Source organism: Kwoniella europaea, chromosome 1 (genome assembly GCF_036810445.1).
Source record: "Kwoniella europaea PYCC6329 chromosome 1, complete sequence".
In the NCBI taxonomy this organism is placed as follows: Eukaryota; Fungi; Basidiomycota; class Tremellomycetes; order Tremellales; family Cryptococcaceae; genus Kwoniella; species Kwoniella europaea.
In genome coordinates, this window is record NC_089487.1 from 10,406,910 (window position 1) to 10,427,585 (window position 20,676).

Consider the following 20,676-nt stretch of genomic DNA (forward strand, 5'->3'; position numbering starts at 1 on the left):
AGCTAGATTTTATCATCATCCTGTGGAAGCAGTAGGATAGTAGGATAGAGAATTGGCACTGCTTGAGGCGTGTTCTCAAGGAATAATTGTCGCGCGTTCTCAAATGAGTTTTGGGCATTTTCTATGCGTCGTTGGGGCAAGATACTAGACTAACGGGAATATCATAAGGGTATCTTATCGATATCCACCTTTATATGGATTTAGTATCCACTTGGCATCCTACCCTCCGGTATCATGTCTCTCTTCCTCAAATCTTCTTGGCTGCCTCATGCCGAATTTAGCATCGATCCATAGTTCGTACCTCAATTTGCATAGATGGCCCCACGCTAAGCCCCATATCCATCTTCTTAGTTACCGCATCTTGGCTGGGGCGTGCGGTGCCGAATCGGAGAGGTACTGTACCTTTGAGCTTCCCACTTTGCTCCGGTCCGACGAGTCTCCATCGACGGTCGAGGCATATAAGAAGCAACAAGACTTGACTTTGTCATGGACTTGGCACTATACCCACACATGTATCGATACCACCTCAACATGAGCTACAAATCAATGATCTTGTCAGCTTTCGTCTACACTGCTCTGACAGTCAAGGCGGATATCCCTCGATATGCTCAGAAGATTGACCCCCGTTCTTTTGCTGTATTAGACAATGTACCTACAGGTACTCAATTTAATGGGACTTCGGTGTGTATCTTACAGTACAGTACCTCTGGGTTGATAGTGTCTAAAATGCTGACTTATTTCGGTTGTAGCATTTCATACCACCTGGAACGACTTCGGATTCATTAAAAGCGAAACCATTCCATGTCTATGACGATGCATTCTACGATATCATAGGTTCAGATCCTACGTTGACGTTGCTCGCTCATACTGAGACGGATCCTATCTTTCACGAAGCAGTTGTATGGTGAGTGGTCATCAGCAAGATGTTTAAAAAGCAAGTGACGAAAGATTGATGTTTGTGCATCGTTTCAGGCACCCCGAAACCAACTCTGTATACTTCGCGCAGAATGCTGGACCAGTAGCTGCCGGTACGGGCTTAAACAAGTCAGCGATTGTACAGAAAATATACCTTGACGAGGCAGATAAGATAGTAGCTCAAGGGAATGGAAGTTGTTTCGTTAATGTCACAACCGTCAATTCAGGTCAACAGGTCATCAATCCAAATGGTTAGTTTTTGTATGATACCATAACGGTTGAGACTATCACATAACATTGAAAGCTCATGAATAGTGTAAATGCATAGGTGGTACCAACTTCAGAGGTAAAATAGTCTTTACAGGTGAAGGGCAAGGTGATAACATCGCACCGGCCATGTACCTGGTCGACCCAAACAATAACGATAATACTACTGGTAGGTTGACATCATCGTAGAATACAGCATCACGATAATTGACTGATCGTTTTTGATATTCTAGTGATACTAAACAATTTCTTCGGAAGACAATATGATTCCCTCAACGATGTCGCTGTTAATCCTCGAAATCACGAGTTGTACTTTACAGATGGACCTTTTGGCTGGGTGCAGAATTTCCGACCTAATCCTGTTTTGCCTACTCAAGTTTATAGGTTCAATTATGATACTGGTGTGGTAAGAGCGGTAGCCGATGGGTTCCACATGACTAACGGTGAGCAACGCAGATCTACAGTAGATTTCAGCTTGTACTCAGCAGCTGATATCGAACGCCAATAGGTGTTACATTTTCACCTGATGGAATGTACGCGTATGTGACTGATACCGGATTGAGCTCTGTGAGTGAGCAGTCTTACCATTTCCAGTGCATGATTTGGGAGTTAGAAACTGACAGTGGCTGTCCCGTAGGGGTTCTGGGGATATAACTATACCAACCCGTCAACCATGTGAGTATCCTTGAACGACAGCCTACAATATATATCATCTTGGTTTAGGTCCATGAAAGCTGATCTTTATCCTCTTATATATATAGCTATCGATACGATGTGAATGACGATGGTAATTTCTCCAACCGTCAATTATTCGCCTATAATGAAATCAGAGTACCAGATGGTAAGTCAACCATCATTAGGTCTCGAGGTTGTGAGCTGATGGAGGTTGTCTATGTTTAGGTATCCACTGCGACAAACAAGGAAACGTCTACGTAGGTAACGGAGACGGTATAAACATCTACAAGCCCGATGGACTATTGATCGGTAGAATATACCTCGGTACCACTTCGGCGAACTTCGCTTTCACAGGTAAAGGCAAGATGGTTGTTTGCGCAGAGACCAAACTCTGGTATGTCAATTGGAATGCGGAAGGTGCGGATATAACTTCGAGGGAGTATACAGGTTGATCATCGGATGAGATGTTATGGCTTAGTATCACTAAAAAATAAAAGAATATAACATAGTCGGTCATATTGAATGTAGTATAATACTACGAATGAGTTCACACTCAGAAAAAGAATAAAAGAAAGCGTTTGTGAACATGCATGCAAACCTCTAGTTTGGTAGTGTACGGTACAACAATTTATACTAAATGCCGAATATCTCTTCTCTGATGTGTTGAATATACAAAATTTACAGTTGTTTTTTACCTATTACTCACTGGACCACCTTCCATCCTCCATACTTTCACCACCCCACTTCTATCTCCACTTATTATACAACTACTAAAAGGGGTCTCTACCGTACCTAATTTACATATCGCGTCGTAATGAGGACGTAATGGTTGTCGCTCTCTTTCTCTTGTCGGTACATTGGGATGTCGATGTACGTTTGGCAGAGTATATATATGGGTTGGGCCAGAACCATTGTTCATTTGCCTGATATGCCCGAAAATTTGAATCAGCACGTTCTCCATGGCGCAACGTAATGAACATTAGATCTGCGTTTGAACTCACTTAAACGAAACATCTTTCTCCTTCTGTGATCCACAGACCACAAATCCATCTTGCACCTTCACCAAATCCCAATACCTCACTACCCTATCCTCACCAGCAGTGACCATCCAACCTGGATTTCCTGATCCACTATGATCATTCTTCGTTCTGAGCTCCGGTACAGACATCAGAACACTCTCATCGGTTCTGGGGAGGGACGACCAACTTTGCCCTACAATCAAATCCAGTACAGATTTGGGTGTCGCAGATGGAGAAGATGAATTACTGAAATCCTCTGCTGTGATAGTCTTTGTCAGACTACCTAAAACTGATTCAGCAGATTGAGCGAGCTGTGAGATGTAAGCCGCTTTATCGGATACCACATCCTCGACTTCTTTAGGTGGATCAGGATGCTTGCTGGGCCGCGATGTTCGAACTTCGTAAATCTCCATCAATTTAGACGTTTCTATATCGTAAGCTTCCACAAATGGCCCGTAATTGTCCTCGTTTTCGCTACCCAATGCGGCCTTTGGGCTACCATTGGATGACGGGGGCATTACAGATGCCATGATCCACCTGCCTTTCCCTTTGGAAGGATGCAATTTAAGGGAAGTAACTTCGCCTCCAGCTTTCCACGATTTCAAGAGTAGACCAAACCGTAGATCCCAAAGACTAAGTGTCCCAGTCGATGTACTAATCACCAACCAATGAGTCGATGGGCAGAGAGCGGTTACGACTCCCAGTTCTAGAGGATGCTGGAACCGCTTAGTAATTTCCATATTCCTGATGTCCAATATGGCAATCATGGAGGTCGAAGTGACGAGAAGGAGTGACGAATCTGAAATGAAAGATTAGCTAATCTGTCGTCCGGCACAGCTTACAAGTTGGTACATACCTTGAAGATGAGCTACCAATTTCACGTATCCCTCTTTCTCACTAGCAGTCCAAGACCGTATACATTCTACCTTCCCGTACTTCGTAGACCCACCCGATGATCCAACATGCACTCGCAGTACGTGGAGCTGACCATCTTCAGCAGCAGCAGCAAGACAATGAGTGTTTTCAATCCTGCACATACTGGCCACACGGGCATCCATACGGTAAGTCAAGCGAGGCTTGGTGGTGACACTTCTTTCGAGTCTTGCAGAGTCCCAAATATGGATGGAGGCGTCTTCCGAAGAAGTAGCGAAGAAGAGGCTATCTGGGGAAGTAACGATAGCTGTTATAGCCCCTTCATGCTGAGTGAGATGAGCGATCATTGTGACGCCTTGAGGTGTCGAGGAGGTATTCTTCACTCTCGGGTTTCGCTTTCGATGACTTGCAGTCACACGAGGTCCAAAGTCGAGTAAGGGCTCTCGATAATTGTCCAGATCAACCTGTTCTAGGAAGGCTCTTACACCCGGATCTTGTCCCTCGTAGGAGCTACTATAGGGCGCGATGGACCGAGGAGTGGCTGGGGCAAACCCTCCGGTAGCCAAAGGTGTTGTTCTACCAGATAGCGGTTCGTCGTGAATCGTTGTTGTGCCTGTCGCATTGGTGTGAGAAGCAGCTACGGCTGGAGCAGCCTTTGAATCTATCTTCTTATGACTAGACCGGGAAAGAGCGGCCAGATCAATCGAAGAAGATAGCCCGGATTCTGAAGGTGTTGCGTTCGATTCGGTATTGGAGGCGAGAAGAGGTTCGGCGGGAGGTTTATCAGTTTTGGAGATCGTGAGTGGCTCGAGTGTGGCTAACTTCTTGCGTATCTCGTCAAGGGGATTGTCGACAGTGCCTCTATTGCTTCTACTTGCAAAAGATGTTCGACGACTGATGGGAGAATCCGACAGATGAGGTCGCAGACGTTTTATATCTGCTTTCGCATCGACACCGATCGTACGGGGACTGATGAATATAGTTTGAGGGGTAACACCCAGGTCTGTGAGGGAGACTGACTTCCCGGCGACTAGATCGGCTTCAGATGAGGATAATTCTGAGCTTTCCCGTCTAAAAATATATGTCAGTGAATGGATCACGATGGTCGTTGATAGGACGACTCACGCTTTCGAAGCATTCGCCTGTTTTACGATGAACTCCTTCATCACCTCAATTTTCCTCTCATCCTTCTCCGTAATGCCTTTATCTCGAAGCTGCTGCCTGTTGTTTCAAGTGATATCAGCGAACGTTCAACATCAGCTTAGCGGATTGACTGGACTCACGAAGTGGTGACTTGGCCTTGAGCGGCCTTCACCAGGCTCGACTTGGTGGGTCCTTTACTCTGCGGGATGTTCCAATATCCTTTGGGCGTATTTTGCAAAGCAGCTACTTTGGCGGCTATCAGGGTACTTCGCGGTAACTGACCGAGAATGTCAGTCGTGAGTATAGCAGCGGAGGCAGGATGGGTGTCGACGACTCACAGGAGGTAATATAGCTGACAGTATGCTGATCTCATTCATTTCTTTGATATCAGCATGCAGTAATGGCCTGATGCCGGGATATAGTATGCACCAGACATCGGTAGGAGGCAGATTACGAGCAGCAGCAGCTATGAAGCCAGCAGTGCCTTTGAATGGGGAAATCAGATCATGAATTTTTGGTCATGAGGTCAAGAAGCACCGAACATACCTTGTCTGATCCACATGTTAGGATGACAAAGAAACCCTCTGACCGCAGCGAAGACATCCCATAACTTCATTCTCGCTAGTAGACCTAAAGATGTCAAGCTGGTCATACTGCTGATCACGCGAGCTACTACAGCTTCTTCCGGATCTGCAAAGTGTGCTTGATCAGCTGTCATGCCAATCTGAAGAGTCAGAACCAGGTGATGCAGTTGAATTCACCAGCAAGCGCCTGCAACATCAATGGCAGCACATATTCCTCTATCGCTCTGACTCCAATGAAAGCTCCCACACCAACAATACCATCGAAGAATGCCAGTCGCAATTGCCAATCTCGATCGTTCAGGTAGGTCATGATGTGACTAAGAACCGTCTCATTTGACTTTTGACGGCCGAAAAATAGGCATAAATCTGATATAGACGCAAGAATCGAGCGTTTGACGGGAGGAGCAGTATCAACAAGGAGGGTTGTCGCTTGTTCTTCCACAACGGACTGGATCTCCTGAAGCATAGCATCGTAGTCAGGCTGCAAACATCAATCAGCAATACTATACAAACATCGATGAACCGTTCCACTGACCTCGATGATGGTAGAGGATTCTGAGCTGGGACCACCAATAGGTTTTGTTGCTTGACTCATTTCCAACATGTTCACTGCTGCATCGGCCAGCCTGACTAGACCTTTAGCATACGTAGCTCTGACAAAAACATCATTGTCTACAGCCAGATGTCTCATCTGGGGTAACAGATATTCTGGGATAAAGGTGGAATTTTGAGGTGTGATGGAATTGACGGATTCGACAACTATCACAAGGGTTCTACATGCCTCAGCCCGAACGATAGGCACATCGTCGGCGAGAAGCTCCACCACAAAGGGTATGATGCGGTCGACCTTATCTTCGTCAAATAGGTAAGGGACAAGATTGAGGAAAAGCTGAAGACCGTGAAGGCGAGACGATGGCCATATGCAGTTCCGAATGGACGATGTAACGATATTGAGTAGTAGAAGAGCAGGTCCATCTATCAATCCGGAGTAAGCTGGCTGATCATCCGGAAGAGCACGTAACGAGGCAGCTTACCTGGTGAAGGACCCTTATCGAGGTGCACACTGATACTCTCCCATTCATCCAGTAATCTATCTATTTTCATTCCACACAACCCCGCTGACTTTTCCAGAAACGTTATTTCGGGATTGGTATTGTTTTGGGATTCTGTAGTCTCTGATAAGGACGTTATATAGTCTTTGAGAAAGGTGTAGAAGTATTCTGGGAAGATGGTTTCTCTGAAAATGGATAAGATGCGGTCGAAGGAGGGCCTGGACGCAGGATCGCGAGATAGCATTTGAGATATCATTTCCTATGTTTCAATGACATGTATCAGTTATACGTCTTGGCAAAGAGTACCGGGAAGCTAACATGAATCAAGGTCAGGTCTGAATATGATTATTGTGACTCACCTTTACTTCATTATCATCGATATTCTCCAATAACCCCTCCAATCCTACTGTACCCTGCCTATAAGCGAACAATTCACTAAGATTGAATACCGTTCTGCCATCTGTCCACATCTCAGCCAAGACGCATCCAGCACTGAAAACATCCATCTCTTCCGTCACTCTTCCATCTCTCTTACCCCAACCTTCAAATTCACCTTCACCGGGTACTTTCCTCTTCTCTTCTGCCAATTTTGAGTCAGAAGTGTAAAACCTTTCAGGTGCGATATAACATGTTCTTCTCGATGATGTATCGAAGAAGAAAGAGAAGTCGGATGGGTCATCTAATGGTAGATAAGTGGGTTTGAAAGATGATGAGAAATCTGTTAAGAGTAATGTGAGGTCGGTGGTGAGGAGGATATTTTCTGATTTGACGTCTCCGTGAGCTACCTACATATTATATAGAGATCAGCTATGGCACGGACGTAGGCATCAAGGCACTAGCTGACTGACCTTCCTCAATCTGGCATCTCTGAGGCATGTCAACAGCTGAAATGCTATCCATTTCTTCTCTATACTGGCGAGGTACGGCTGAGTGCTACGTAATCATCGAAGTCAATCCTAGCTCATTCAGACTATGCATCTTGCTTCTTGGGCGGAGACATGCACTCACCTTACTCTATCGTACAGATTTGATCCAACCCACTGTCTAATCAGATACCCAGCTTTATCAGTCTCTACGAATGCCTGGTAGGTGTTGACGTTTGGTAAATCAGATAGGTTATCTCTTTCAGCTATTTGTAGAACGACAGTCATATCACAATCAGCTTATGGCTTTGCTTTTGAGAACAGAACCAGTGATAAAGCTGATATACTTTTCAGTCTACGTTGAATCACCCTAAGGGACATGGCAGGATCCGGTTTGATGAATATTTTCAGGACGATTGGTCCATAGGCATGTCTAGCTAAGATGGTCTTGAGAAACCGTGAGGATGATAGACTATACGGATTATCGCGGTAAGCTACCTATTCGTACTGGATCCTTTAGCTTACCTCTTATCGTAGGATAGATCATTGCCTAATTCCGCTACGTATGAATCCAAAGCCGTCGAGCTAAATCATTCATCATTGCAATCTTCAGTCACATACTCACGCTTAAGCACAGGCAGCAATAGATAACTCACGCCCTGGCCATAGAAGAGATGTTGCCCATGATTCATCCGCTCGCCTCGCCTGCATGAACGTATATGTGCAGGTGGAATTTCGATGTTGTCAATGAGGAGAAAGAGACGAGTCATAACAAGTGAGACAACTCTTGGTGGTTTCTCGGTTTGTGAGGTGTTAGTGACGTTGGATGTAGCGCACAGACTTCCGCCACGTGGTGTGTAAACAATCCTCATATCATACAGCATTGAATGGTGATGCATATGTATATGTAACATTACAATCATGTATTGAATCGTGTATTTTCGTAAGAGAAGATATAACAACAGATATGAATTTGTACATGGTGAAAATGATGATGATGATTGCAGAACGATTTTGTTCATTTACTTGTGCAATACATCCTAAGAACCCATTCGTGTATCCTTCTTTTCTTTGTTCCATTCATATAGCAGCTAGCTGAGCATGGGCAGGATCCACCACATTCCTCAGCGTATCCACCAGTACTTCAGCGCCTCTTTGTATTCCCCAGAATCCAACTTGTCTGATCCGCTTCGAGTTGGCAGCTTCGGATGATACGTGATGAGCGAGAGCGGCGTAAATTTGGTCAGATAAAGAGGTCATCAAACCGGCTATGACGATGTACACATGTATCAGCTTGATAGCCACAAGATAGACGATGCCAAACAGACTCACTCTCGAATAGCTGTAATGACAACAAGGAGAGCAGATACGTCAGTAGGCGATCACTATATTCGCGTCGATTTAACTCACAGTCCACGATCCATCAAAGTCGTCCTAGTAGAATTAGAAATCAGTAAATGTCTCTATTTTGAAGAGTATTCAAACACGCTTACAAGATCCGCAGCTACTTGACAGTGTATAGGTACCAAAGTCTTATTCGCACTAGAGAAATTTTCCCAATATCAGCATATGCTAGTCCTATGCAATTAATGTTCGACTATTACTCACTTGATGAAAGCCACGATAGGTCTGATCAGGGCATTATTCGTAACGCTCAGATCGGTGGTATAAATCGGAACAGCAGCTTTCAAATCCCTAAACCTCAAATCTAAATCCACCACCACCTGTCTTCTGGTTTCCCTTTCTTCTTCTGACAGCTCATATCCAGGTTCCTTGGGCGCACGTAGAGGTGGTCTAGCCAATCTAGCTTGTCCAGGTATGACTTTATTCGCTTCATTTGCAGCTTTGATAGCCGAGTTAATCGTTGAGACACTTGGGTCCTCCGGGTGTACACCTTGAGTTATAGTTACTACGTTTCTTGAAATCTCATCGAATATAGCTTTGATATCTACTGAGTCGTCCGGATGGAAAGGGAATTTGATATCGAGTACTGCATCTAATTTACCGGAGGTTATCCAGCTCATTGGTCCGGTATGACCAGTAGCGTATTGGGCATGTTCGATAGGTAATCCATCGATACGGAATCGAGCCTGCGATGGGGTGATCAGCCATTGATACATGGAAGACAAGTAGCACTTTCAACAGCACTAAATTACTCACCATTCGCTTGACCATATCTCCATCGTCTCTAGTCTTTCCTAACTTTTGAGGCATATGCAAACTGAACAGACAATTATCAAATTGACCTGTCATTCCCTCCGCGCACATCATATCGTAAAACAGCCATCTTTTCCTCAAAGGTCCAACAACAGCATTGAAGATCGATACATTATAAGGTCTTTGTCCACCAGGTTGATAGATCGTGATAAGGGCATCTTCAACTTGGAAAGAGTCGAATTCGAAATCGCCTGAGTGAGTTTCATGCCTGTAATCCGCTGGCGAAAGCGGTTTGGACATATCCCACCATACAGATCGACGGTCTGTTAATTCACATTAAATGAGCTGATTCCAACGTTGTTAGCCAAAGGTAAAGCGGCTTACCGACCACCCTTACACCTTTTACTTTAGCATCCTTGACCAGACCTTTTCCGTCCAACCACCGTTTCAGACTCAAAGACACCTCAACCTCATCGATATTGACATCGAACATTGTATAATTATCTGTTTCGCTTGCAAAGGGAGGAGCGAGGTACGTCTCGGGTGACATTGCTGAAGAGAGGAATGGGATAGGTGAAGGTGGTTTGGCAGTTTCCGCTTTGAGCTGTTTAGTCTTGTGGACTTCTGATTCAGGATTGTCCGTGGATGGTCGACGAGATACGTATACGTTCCGGAAGACTATCGTTGAAGAAGCCCATTTGGGTACGATCGCCGATTCGAAGCTGGAAAATCAGAAATAATCAACTACTGGCCAAACAATGGGCTCTAACATGACATCAGATAGTGAAACTCACATTACAGTCACTCCTGTGTTATACGTCATATAATCGGAAATCCACCTAGCAACGTATTCCTGCAAAGACAGTGAATTGAGGACAGCGAATATAGCAGAGACGAATGTTGTTCTGTAGGAGAGTAAGCGTCAGCTCTTGAGAGACTTGCACATCCATGAATGATTTACTCACGTTCCAACTAGAATCCAGAGTGCTATTCAAAATTCGATCAGAATCAGCTTGACACTGTAAGGTAGGAAGGAAGCTGAGCTTACTATTGCCCACCACAAACCAACTAGCGAATGCACTCATATCATCCGTATTGAATCTCCTCCAGCCTCTAATGGTAAACCATTTTATCCTGATTCTCAGTCTTTGCCACCATCCACTAGCAGCGTTCAGTAATTCCTCTTTCGTCGGCCGATGGGGTGAATTCGGTGCTATTGCTGTTGAATTCTTGATCAATCTCCTGATGAATGGGGCATAATCTTGAGCATGGCCCTGATGATGTGTTGTAGTGGAGGGAGGAGGGGGTGTGAGAGGTGTATTGGTTACGGATGATCCTTGACAATTCGGACAAGGTGCTTTGGAATTATCGGTTGAACTCCACCTTCGACCAAATGCTAGCTTCTGTCTATGTGAGAACAGACCTGTAGTAGGCCTGATACTGACAAGGGGAGCATGACGAGTGAGAGACGCCTGACGAGTGAAGAAGTCATGTATGGCGAGATATCGATCTGCTTGAGCTGACCTCGGTTGTATACATCGTGTGATGGATGTCGATGATGAAGCGGCACGTAATGAACTTGATGTGATCGTTTGCAATGATCGTGTGACCTGCATCGTGGATGCAAGCTTGAGTGGCTCTGGATGACAAGCTCCAGATATATCCCGTCTGTTGATGAAGGGCGAGGATGTTGGCTGTTGAAGCCTTTTGATGTGGTGACGGTCGATGATGATGGTCGGAGTGTGAAAGTGGATTCTGAAATTCTTCTTCTTTGTACTGTATTTCGCTGACGTCTATTCAGGCACCGCGGCAATGCATCAAAGTGGAGGTAGATCATTCACCAGCTGTGATGTGGCATTCTGCCCCCACGTATTCGAGGCGCAATACGTTGCATGAAGAGTACTATTATCTCATAGAGATCAAAGACAAGAACTGCTCGCTTCACCAACCCATCCCTGCATGTTGACCTTCTTCAGTAGGTATTCACTCAGTATCTTCCTCCTTCTTAAACACGCTCCAAGCACTTGAGAACCTCAATTGTAACTCCGGCATCATCACTGGATTCTTCCCATCTCCAGCTCTAGAATGGATCAAAGTAGTACCTTCTATCCCATCTCCCAGAATATCCCATCGCATAGGTACTCCAGTCCTCTCTCCAGATAAATCTGCATACTCCTCCAAAGACTTATAATCACATTGGAAGATCTTAGGCAGATGCTCCACCATAGATTCTTCTAACCATCTATCAACATCCGTCAATCTGATGGTTTGCGTACATAGGTGATACCTAAATTTAGTCAAAACATCTCTTGAGGAAGCTTGAGCAAGACAAGTTGGTAGATGATGACTCATCCTATAATCTAATCCCTGTCCAGTGAAATTAGGTAAACTTAACGTAGCGTCTCTAGTTGATATCAATCGAGTTCGGGGATATTCCAATTCTTCTCCCATGTCTACCTCAAAATTCCATGATTGGTCATCCTCAGTAAGGATCCTGCGAGCACCTCTCGAGCCCCATCTAAACATGACTTGATCGATATCACTATTTTCCCCCTCTCCCCTCCGCCCCGAACGAAGTATGTCAACAGTCTTTTTCTTCTGAGTGCTTTCCTTGTTATGGGCAGAATCGACAAAGTCTGTAAATCCATGTCGGAGGGTTTTGCTCCTACCTTCGTCGGCAAAATAGCTCCATGCCTTTTCTGAAGGTGGTAAATGAGCTTCATTCAAGGGTGCATTGTCCATCCCCTGTCTGATTTGGTCGAAGTTGTAAAAGCTTCTAGCAGGCTTCGTCTCGTATGGATCCGTGTGTGTGATACTTGTATCTTCTGGTGGCGCAGTAGAGGGTGAGATCAACCTCATACCGTCTTTAGTGACTACCTCTATAGGTTGGGTTTCGCCACTTTGTGTATTATCTTGTATACTGGTGCTCATCATGAGAAAATGTTGTGGTGAACACTATCGGAGAAAGTACTATTATTGGCTGATTTGGGATCCGGAGAAAGAAAACAATAGTGCAAAGGTTAAGAGCTAGCAATACTGTAAATACATAGCTGAATAACATGAATACCAATCTTGCATGCCCGTCTTCGTTGATCCTACACCGCAGTGATTCAATCCCCTAGCTCTTACTTCGACATGCTCTTCTCTAAAGAGAAAGGACGTCTATCTACTTGTAACAATGCTTCTCGGTTTCTGGAACTACTCGGTCAAAAGAGGCGGCCAATTTACCCGGGCTCCAAGTAGGAATTCTCTTGATTTTGCTGTACAGAGATCATTCACTTTCATCGTTTCATCATTGTGATGGCGCAAAAGCATTCAATGTACGGTTTATAAATCAAATACATACATTGCACATAAAACATAAATACAGGTTTTCGTTTGATTTGAGAGGTTGATCGTTGAGTTCCATCGTCTCATCGCCACACATACAGCAAAAACAGCCATATTATCACATCTAATGTGCCCTAAATTCCTTGCCAATTTTACTTTCCCACCCTACAGCATTTTCAAACCCATTCTTACCCGATTGGAAGTCCCTTATAGCTTCCATCGCCTGTCTATTCGTATTAACAACGAATGGGCCGTACTACATACGTTCAAGAGCGAAATCAGCTATGTGTCATACTTTTTTCGTGAAATGAGTCCCAGATCGTACGTACCTGAACAACAGGTTGATCAAGTGGTTGACCAGCTACTAATATGAATCTCGTCTCTTCTTCCTCGTCGTCGGTGGGACTTTCAGGTCGTTGGAGGTGTACGCCATTCTGACCGTCTTGTGAAGATAAAACCAATGTATTGAATTTATCGTAAATAGTGGGATCGTCGCCAATCTGAATTTTACCACTGACAACTGATTACGAAAACATTGTGAGGTAAGCCGATCGCTTTTGAGAATTGGAGACGACATAGTACCAAGAAGAAGTGTATACTTACTATAGATAAACGTAGTCCATCCTTCAGGTATAGGTTGGAAAACCTTTGCACCTGATTTTGTCAATCTGATATTAAAGTACCAACAACCTCCTACGGGTCTTACGAACCCTTTGATACCGTGGGATTCACCTGAGATTATGGTGATTTCCACGCCGTCAGAAGGGGTGATTACGTCGATACTGAGTAAAGATCATCAATGATCAGTCAGGTCCAGTCTCACGTAGCAAAGGGGTATAAAGAGATGATAACGGATTCCATATGGCTGGAAGAAATGCAGGTTGACGATACGATTGGAGTAATATCACTCACTCTTTAGCTTTCTTCTCCTGATAACTAGGTTCAATGAATTTCTGTTCCTTCGGAAGATCGATCCACAATTGCATTCCAACGGGCGTAACAGCTTTGGCTGGGTCAGGATCGAAATAGGGGATTTCAGAATGCATGATCCCTTTTCCTGCTGTCATCCATTGTACATCTCCAGGTTCGAGTCTGAAAGTTCAGTACAGTCAGCTGGTAGTACTATTTGAAGTACCATAGATAGGTCAGAATCAACTTACAAGCCTTCATTTCCTAAGAAATCTTCATGTTTGGACATTCTACAATACCATTCCAGTACCAACTTATCAGCTTAAACTCGGTCCAAGGATAGAAAATATGACTCACCCATCGATCATGTATGTCACGGTAGTTTGACCTCTATGGGGATGATCCGGAAAACCAGCTCCAGGAGTAGCTCTGAAGTGATCGAGCCTGTAAAGAAGGATAAATTTCATGTTACGATCAATGACCAAAACAGGTGACTTTCATCACCGAGATTATAGGATCATCGGATGATATGGCGGGTATGAGAACTTACATTAAGAATGGACTTAGATTCCTCAATTCAGGTGATCCAATACTCCTACGTACTTTCGCACCTACACCTTCAGATACTTCATTGGCATATACAGCTTTGACCACAGAACGGGATCGAGGGGATTGGTTAGTTGCCGTTGACATTCTTCTTATGACGATGGTTTTGTTGAATCGATGAGCGGATTTGAGTAGTTTTGTTGAAAAAGGATTGAACATTCGTCTAATACGGAAAAGTAGGTTCTTATATGCCTTTCGTCATCCACTCTGGGCAGACAGGTTGACTATATATGGTACATGCTAGAATCTCATTCCATGACTTCATGAGGTATCAATGCGATTGCTGAGTAAAAACATCCAACCACTTATCAATCGAACATCATCAATGGGAATCACATACCTAATTGGGTAATTTCAGTGGGAGGTTTGTTTGGTTCCATTTGTTCCGATGGAAAGCACCATACCTCCAAGCTATTCAAAAGTGAATAAATCTTATAAGAAAATCAAGAAAAGCATATATATACAACGTTGCATGAATGATTGATGATTGATGATTGATCATATCATATATATACTAATCGAGAACACTACTTAATCATGTATGACTATGAGAGATGAATGAATTTATTTCTACAGTTTGGATTGAAAACACAAACTTATATCTACAACGTTCGGCAGTTACATGAGTATGCCGTTTTCAAACCTTCGCAAAACCTATGATATATATACTTCCTCCTTCCACCACCGACCTGACCTAGCGTAGCACAGAGAACCGAAGACCAAGTTGACACAATTCCTTGAAAACGGTATGAATGATGAATGATAAATGGAAAATCGGTAATTTCGACTACTGACGTTGTGAAAAGCGGGGACTACTCGAACAAAACACCCAAAAATGATAGCACCTCTCAAACCCTAACTGTCCTATCTCTTTCCCTTCCTCTTCCTCTTCCCCGTTCGTCCTCGACATCTTCCATCCTTACGTCCGATCCTCTTCGACTCCCATCTTCAGCAGCAGTACCTCTCAAGCCTTTCTCCCTTCTGCTCCTACCTCTTCTCTCGGTGCTGACACCATGTGAATCTCCACCTTCTTCCTCTGCACTCGCATCAGCATCATATGATACCTTCCTACCATGTCTGGAACGCGAGTTGGAGTGCGAGGCAGATCGAGAATGACAACCCGACCCAGACCTATATCTAGCTTTATTTCTAGATGAATCCCTCTCACGAACCTGTGATCTTGATGGACTTCGAGATGACGTCGGTGTCCCTAACCACTCTCTCACTTCTTCCCTCTGTCGTGCTCGGTCTACATGAGTGTTCTCGCCTCCAAAGGGCATGACGATATCCATAGGAAGACTTCGGACCATCTGCTGAGCAGGTGATTCTTCAACTTCGTCTGGTGTCACAGGTCGAGCGGCGGGTACAGGTGCCGGAACCGGTCGATCAGATATTTGAGAGCTCATGGTTGGCCTAGGAGACGGTTGATGATTTTGAGCTTGGGCATCAGCAGCTGCTATAGGTGCGTACGGTGGAATAACCGATGATATTGAGAAAGGAGCAAAGGATCGGATGTATGAAGATAGGTTCCATATCGCAGAGGCGGTCGATGTAACCGGTTTGGCAGGTGACTGTTTACCACCTACTGAGAGTAGAGATGATGGAGCCTTGCCTTGACCCACCGATGAGAATCGTCTTCTCATGAAGGAGGATGAACCCGCAGCCGATTGATCGTCCGTACTAGTCATGAAGTCGATATGATCACCATTGTCCGTAAGAGGATCGACAAATTCGGAGATCGATACCGTAGATAGTGTTGGAGTAGTACCACCCATCTGTAGAAATGGTCCCAACTCCGATTCTGCTGGAGCAGCAACAGTCACGGCGACACGAGACACTTCCGCAGGAGCTGGAATGGATTGAAGACCAAGTCCAGTAGTGAGAGGGGCGGCAGTTGATGTTTGCTGAGAAGAATTAGTGGTAGTCACACCAGTGAGAGCCTTGACTATAGGTCCGACACCAAATCCACCAAAATTACTGAGCCCAGCAAGCGCAGATCCTATTCGACCTTTAGGAGTGGTACCGTAGATTCCATTATCCCCTTCATATTGTTCATCAATGGATTCCTGGCTGGGAGGAGGGAGGTTGGCAAGAACTTCTCTTCTTGTGCGAGATCTGCCTCGAGGTTCACACGATTTGTCAAGGTGTTCAGAATCGTGTTCATCCTCATCTTTCGTCGGTAGACGCTTGACTTCATTCAACCAGCTAACAATGTCTTCTCTGCTCTTTGATGAGGCGGAAGAAGCTACCATAGCGGCGACAGGACTAGGAGATTTGCGAGAGATGAACGGGGGTCGTACAGAAGGCTGAGGACTGGGAATGAGTGTATCTTTACGAGGAGAAGCGACCATGAAGGTATTCGAGACACTGGTTCGTTTGATGTTGGGTGGTCGGACCGTGGTTTCGAGAGGAGTAAGAGGTTTGGGTATTTTCATAGGTGATACGTCCTTGAAATCCGCACCTTCATTATCACTACTCTCTGAAGTCGAGCAGAAGACCGAATCCTGGAAAACAGGTGTGTTTGCGCCAGTTGTCTTCGATAGCTTGTCGAAACCTTTGACTCGAGGAACGGAAAGACCGCCGACACTGGGGGAAGCTGTCATATTGACAGCGACAGGGTTCGTTCTTCTAGCAAATTGAAGGGTTTCACCCGTCTGCGTTGGTCGTCGTGAATTACTGATTTTGATAGGAATGGCCGCGACTGATTGCGTAGCCGGAAATGAGAATGCTCGTCTATCTCGAGGGATAGGCTTAGAGCGATATGAGCTGGGGAGAGGTGCGAGTGGTCCGATAGATGGTCGACGAGCAGGTGAATCCCTGCTATGAGACGAAGAGCTACCAGCCTGAGGAGGACGAGTAGGTGAAGGAATGAGACCGAATGGGACAGGGGAGGTGAGGGCGACGGGACCATCGGAATTGGCTGAAGGATCGGTATCCTGAAGACGGCATGCTTCGCTGCAGTAAGGACTTCGAGGGTCTCTCTGTATGTGCAAGGTGGTCAGAGGTACTGCATTACATCGACACGAGAAGATGACTCACCGTCTGCTTTGAGCATGTTAGACACCAAGCAACATCCATATCCATGTCCATCTTGTCGGCTACGGCGTGCGCTAAAAGATAATGACATATAAGCCTGATTTTCATGGATTCAAAGACGTCGACTCACCTTGGAAGCGCTTTGATTGACCCAATCAGAAGTTGATAGCACCCTGATTACTTCTTGATAAGCCGAGTAAATGATAGATGAACTATCTATCCTGCGTTGGCTTGATGATCAAGATTGCTGTATGACGAGGTGATCTACAGATGAAAGGTGGGTCGTAGGTGCATATGATGATGAGTATGGTTGAACAAAGGGATTTTAAGAAAAGTAAGTTGAACAGTGTGTTTTCCCGTATATGTATATTTGATTGCGAAGTCGAAAGAATCGATCAAACCGATGAGGTGATATTGGTTATATCGGAGGTAAACGTTGATGGGATTTGATGGGGTATTTGATCGATTAGATTAGACGCCAAGACATGCAGTGAAGGCGCAGTGGTGTGGTGTACGAAGCGGTATATCGTGAGAAGGATAAGAAGGTGGAATGGAAGTCGTCAGTTTTATGTTATACACGGATATGTTTAGGCATAACAGTCATATGAGACATAAAAGATATGTTTTTGGGGACTTTTACGATGACGAATGATGAATCACAAGATGTCGAATGATGGCGCCCACATATGGTGATTGTCTCGAAAAACTGAGACAAGACCAGGACAAGTGCCCAACGAAGAATTCCAAGAACAATCAAGGATGAGGATGTCAAAGAAAGAAAATCTAGAATCGCAAGACAAAGGATGAGAGGAGATCAAAATCGAAATAAAGCGGGTATCTCCCTCAATTTCGAGATGTCGAAAGTAAGAAAAACGCTGATCAGGGCTAAGCCAAGGAGATAGTGAAATTTTCATCTCTTTTCGTTCGAAAAGGATGAGATAAGATCAAAAGTGAGAGTACAGTACATGCACTACGTACGTTGTACATTGTATGGTGTGTACACGGCGATAACACGGGATTGGAACGGTGATGAAAAGGACAAGGACGACAACAACAGACAAAGGAGTGAGGATAAGGAGTATGACGTTGTCTAGGCGAGTTAGACGAGGAACGAAAACGAGAAAAAGAAGGTAGAAGCACAGTTTGTTTCGGAATGAAAGTCCAGAATTCTAACTCACATTTGATATTTGTGTACCACGCTGTACTTCAATCTAAAGGTATACCCTCTTTTCAGTTCAATGTCGAATCCAGATTTATGGTAGGTTTTGCCGAAGTTTCTTCTTCTTTAGATCGAGCGGGCGCGGGATTCGGCGGGTAAGATTTAAGTTGAGAAGTTGAGAAGTTTACAACATAAACGAGTGTCGATTGATGTTGATGGGCTTTTTTCCTTCGGATAGCCAGATCCTCGAGGCTTTATATTGAAATATCTTTGAAGTGGTAACGGCGATGTTAAAACTTGATTACTGAGAATCGAAAGTGGGGGATAACCGAGTGGGGGCGATATTTGTATTTTGTGATGCAAGATGTCGTATAGAACAATAAGATATTTACGGTAAATCTCCTTGATGTATGCTAAAATATCGCACTAGAAGTAGTTGCGTGACGACCAAAGGAGTACCTGTTGATGGTTGGTGAACTTTGAATGATCTAAACACTCTCGACCAACTCGGTAACTAATCTTAGCAGTTGAATAATCATTGATACGTCAGCATGATCAATCTCAAAAGGATCAAAAGGATCAAAGCGTAGTTGTCTGTGTGTATGAGCAAAAGGAGGAGACGTGTGTAGATAAGGATTGACCATCAACCGACAACCATCAAAAAGCCCCACGCCACGTTACCCATGCTAAGGATGCAGCATCAAGCACGCAATAGACAGAACAAAGAGAAAAAAAAAACAAAGTCAAACTTGCGAACGACGATCATGGGCATTATTAACAGAACGGGAATAACGGTATGTCTCAGATTGCCAAGAATCAAAATAACACAACAAATGAAGGGATCATTACGGCAGAGACGTGGATGAAATGAGACATGGATCTCCACCGACCCGCACCATGGATAGGATTGACAAATGATGGGAAAAGGAGTTGATCTTCGATAGATTGGCAGAGACGATGATGACTGTACTTGACATGGCTCACCTTTAAAAGTCCTTTATTTAGTGGCGACCCTAATCACTGCCTGTTGCTGATCCAATTGCGCTTATGTATCTGGCCTTCACCTGGTCGAAAGTTGGTCGGACTGGATTTCTTTGGCGAAACAAATCTCTGATCCTCTTTGACCGATCAAGCAGCTATTCGCTAGACCAGGGCGTGGTCCGGTGCGCTTGGACGTCGAGTGGGGATAGTTAGTATTGGTGATAGCGATATGATGATGCGATTCGATCATATAAGATTCTCAAACAACTATTATCCTTTCTAATCTATTTTATACCAGTTGATATCAATGAATACCTTTTGCACCACCAATTTTTATATTCCTTGTTGTCTTCTGTTCAAAGCGAGGAGGGCCAAGACGAAGGCGGGATACTCGCAGATGGAGGCAAAGCCAGTGAGGTGAAGCGAGAGATTTTTAAGCGATAAGGAGATACGTACTTTCGTCATATAAGGAACAAAGACTACGTTTAAACGTTTAAACTAAACGTGGACTGAGATTCTCAAGTTACGGGGTTGTTGATGATGGATGATGATGAAAGCAAAAAAAAAGTCGAGATTTTCAAGTTGAAGGTACAAGCACCCTTGATTTGATGATGATATCAGTTGACGAAATGCTGTGTTATGTTTTGTCAAGTTCGACTTGGAGGTTGACTGGAATGTACTGTATAGATGGAATGGACGCGTGATACTTTCTTTAGTCCCTTGGTCCTGTCCTAGATCTTATACGATGGGAAGAGCTGGAATTGGTAACTGAAAAGGGAGTTGGATTGGGGGAAGTCGTAGTCGCAGACAATCGGACTTTTCCGATGGGCGATAGGTGGGTCAAATTTGACAGATGAAGATGAGGGATGAGGGACTTTATCGAAGTAGGATAGAAGAGAAGACAGGCTACGGGATCTGCGTAACACCTGATAGATGTATTGTTGTGAGATGAGACGAATTGGGGCGATGGGTTATTGTCGCATTATCACGTCTTTTCTGATTTTCTTGGTTTTTGTTATCGGGCTGAATCGTAGCGATAAGGATGATACGATGATGATCTTGGCAATAATTCTTTTTTTCTTTCTTTTTGGGATTTTGGTTGCGTAT

The 20,676-nt window shown here is 44.5% G+C and overlaps 6 protein-coding genes across 6 annotated transcripts; 1 reads left to right on the forward strand and 5 right to left on the reverse strand.

Annotated features, from left to right (window-relative positions):
* Positions 1 to 531: 531 nt before the first annotated feature.
* Positions 532 to 2,309, forward strand: V865_003958 (uncharacterized protein; the record flags this gene model as incomplete). Its single annotated transcript, XM_066227744.1, has 9 exons — positions 532 to 681; positions 750 to 904; positions 973 to 1,166; positions 1,244 to 1,351; positions 1,416 to 1,625; positions 1,691 to 1,749; positions 1,820 to 1,857; positions 1,944 to 2,023; positions 2,083 to 2,309. The coding sequence occupies 9 exons, from the start codon at positions 532 to 534 to the stop codon at positions 2,307 to 2,309; spliced, it is 1,221 nt and encodes a 406-aa protein (XP_066083841.1).
* A 239-nt stretch (positions 2,310 to 2,548) lies between these two features.
* On the reverse strand, positions 2,549 to 8,076 carry V865_003959 (uncharacterized protein; the record flags this gene model as incomplete). Its single annotated transcript, XM_066227745.1, has 16 exons — positions 2,549 to 2,780; positions 2,859 to 3,675; positions 3,733 to 4,820; positions 4,875 to 4,970; positions 5,033 to 5,169; positions 5,231 to 5,376; positions 5,439 to 5,582; positions 5,654 to 5,957; positions 6,012 to 6,451; positions 6,511 to 6,787; positions 6,888 to 7,313; positions 7,377 to 7,461; positions 7,537 to 7,657; positions 7,739 to 7,863; positions 7,917 to 7,976; positions 8,048 to 8,076. The coding sequence occupies 16 exons, from the start codon at positions 8,074 to 8,076 to the stop codon at positions 2,549 to 2,551; spliced, it is 4,527 nt and encodes a 1,508-aa protein (XP_066083842.1).
* Positions 8,077 to 8,471: 395 nt separating this feature from the next.
* Positions 8,472 to 11,164, reverse strand: V865_003960 (uncharacterized protein; the record flags this gene model as incomplete). The annotated part of the gene is made up of 11 exons (XM_066227746.1): positions 8,472 to 8,659; positions 8,724 to 8,733; positions 8,802 to 8,825; positions 8,885 to 8,933; positions 9,000 to 9,222; positions 9,265 to 9,481; positions 9,552 to 9,871; positions 9,933 to 10,270; positions 10,343 to 10,453; positions 10,514 to 10,535; positions 10,597 to 11,164. The coding sequence occupies 11 exons, from the start codon at positions 11,162 to 11,164 to the stop codon at positions 8,472 to 8,474; spliced, it is 2,070 nt and encodes a 689-aa protein (XP_066083843.1).
* Positions 11,165 to 11,531: 367 nt separating this feature from the next.
* Positions 11,532 to 12,479, reverse strand: V865_003961 (uncharacterized protein; the record flags this gene model as incomplete). Its single annotated transcript, XM_066227747.1, has 1 exon — positions 11,532 to 12,479. The coding sequence occupies one exon, from the start codon at positions 12,477 to 12,479 to the stop codon at positions 11,532 to 11,534; it is 948 nt and encodes a 315-aa protein (XP_066083844.1).
* A 523-nt stretch (positions 12,480 to 13,002) lies between these two features.
* V865_003962 (uncharacterized protein) lies at positions 13,003 to 14,480 on the reverse strand (the record flags this gene model as incomplete). Its single annotated transcript, XM_066227748.1, has 7 exons — positions 13,003 to 13,134; positions 13,208 to 13,398; positions 13,482 to 13,660; positions 13,791 to 13,970; positions 14,039 to 14,077; positions 14,145 to 14,231; positions 14,338 to 14,480. The coding sequence occupies 7 exons, from the start codon at positions 14,478 to 14,480 to the stop codon at positions 13,003 to 13,005; spliced, it is 951 nt and encodes a 316-aa protein (XP_066083845.1).
* Positions 14,481 to 15,241: 761 nt separating this feature from the next.
* Positions 15,242 to 17,483, reverse strand: V865_003963 (uncharacterized protein; the record flags this gene model as incomplete). Its single annotated transcript, XM_066227749.1, has 2 exons — positions 15,242 to 17,374; positions 17,433 to 17,483. 2 exons carry the CDS (start codon positions 17,481 to 17,483, stop codon positions 15,242 to 15,244), a joined length of 2,184 nt encoding a protein of 727 aa, XP_066083846.1.
* Between the last annotated feature and the right edge of the window lie 3,193 nt (positions 17,484 to 20,676).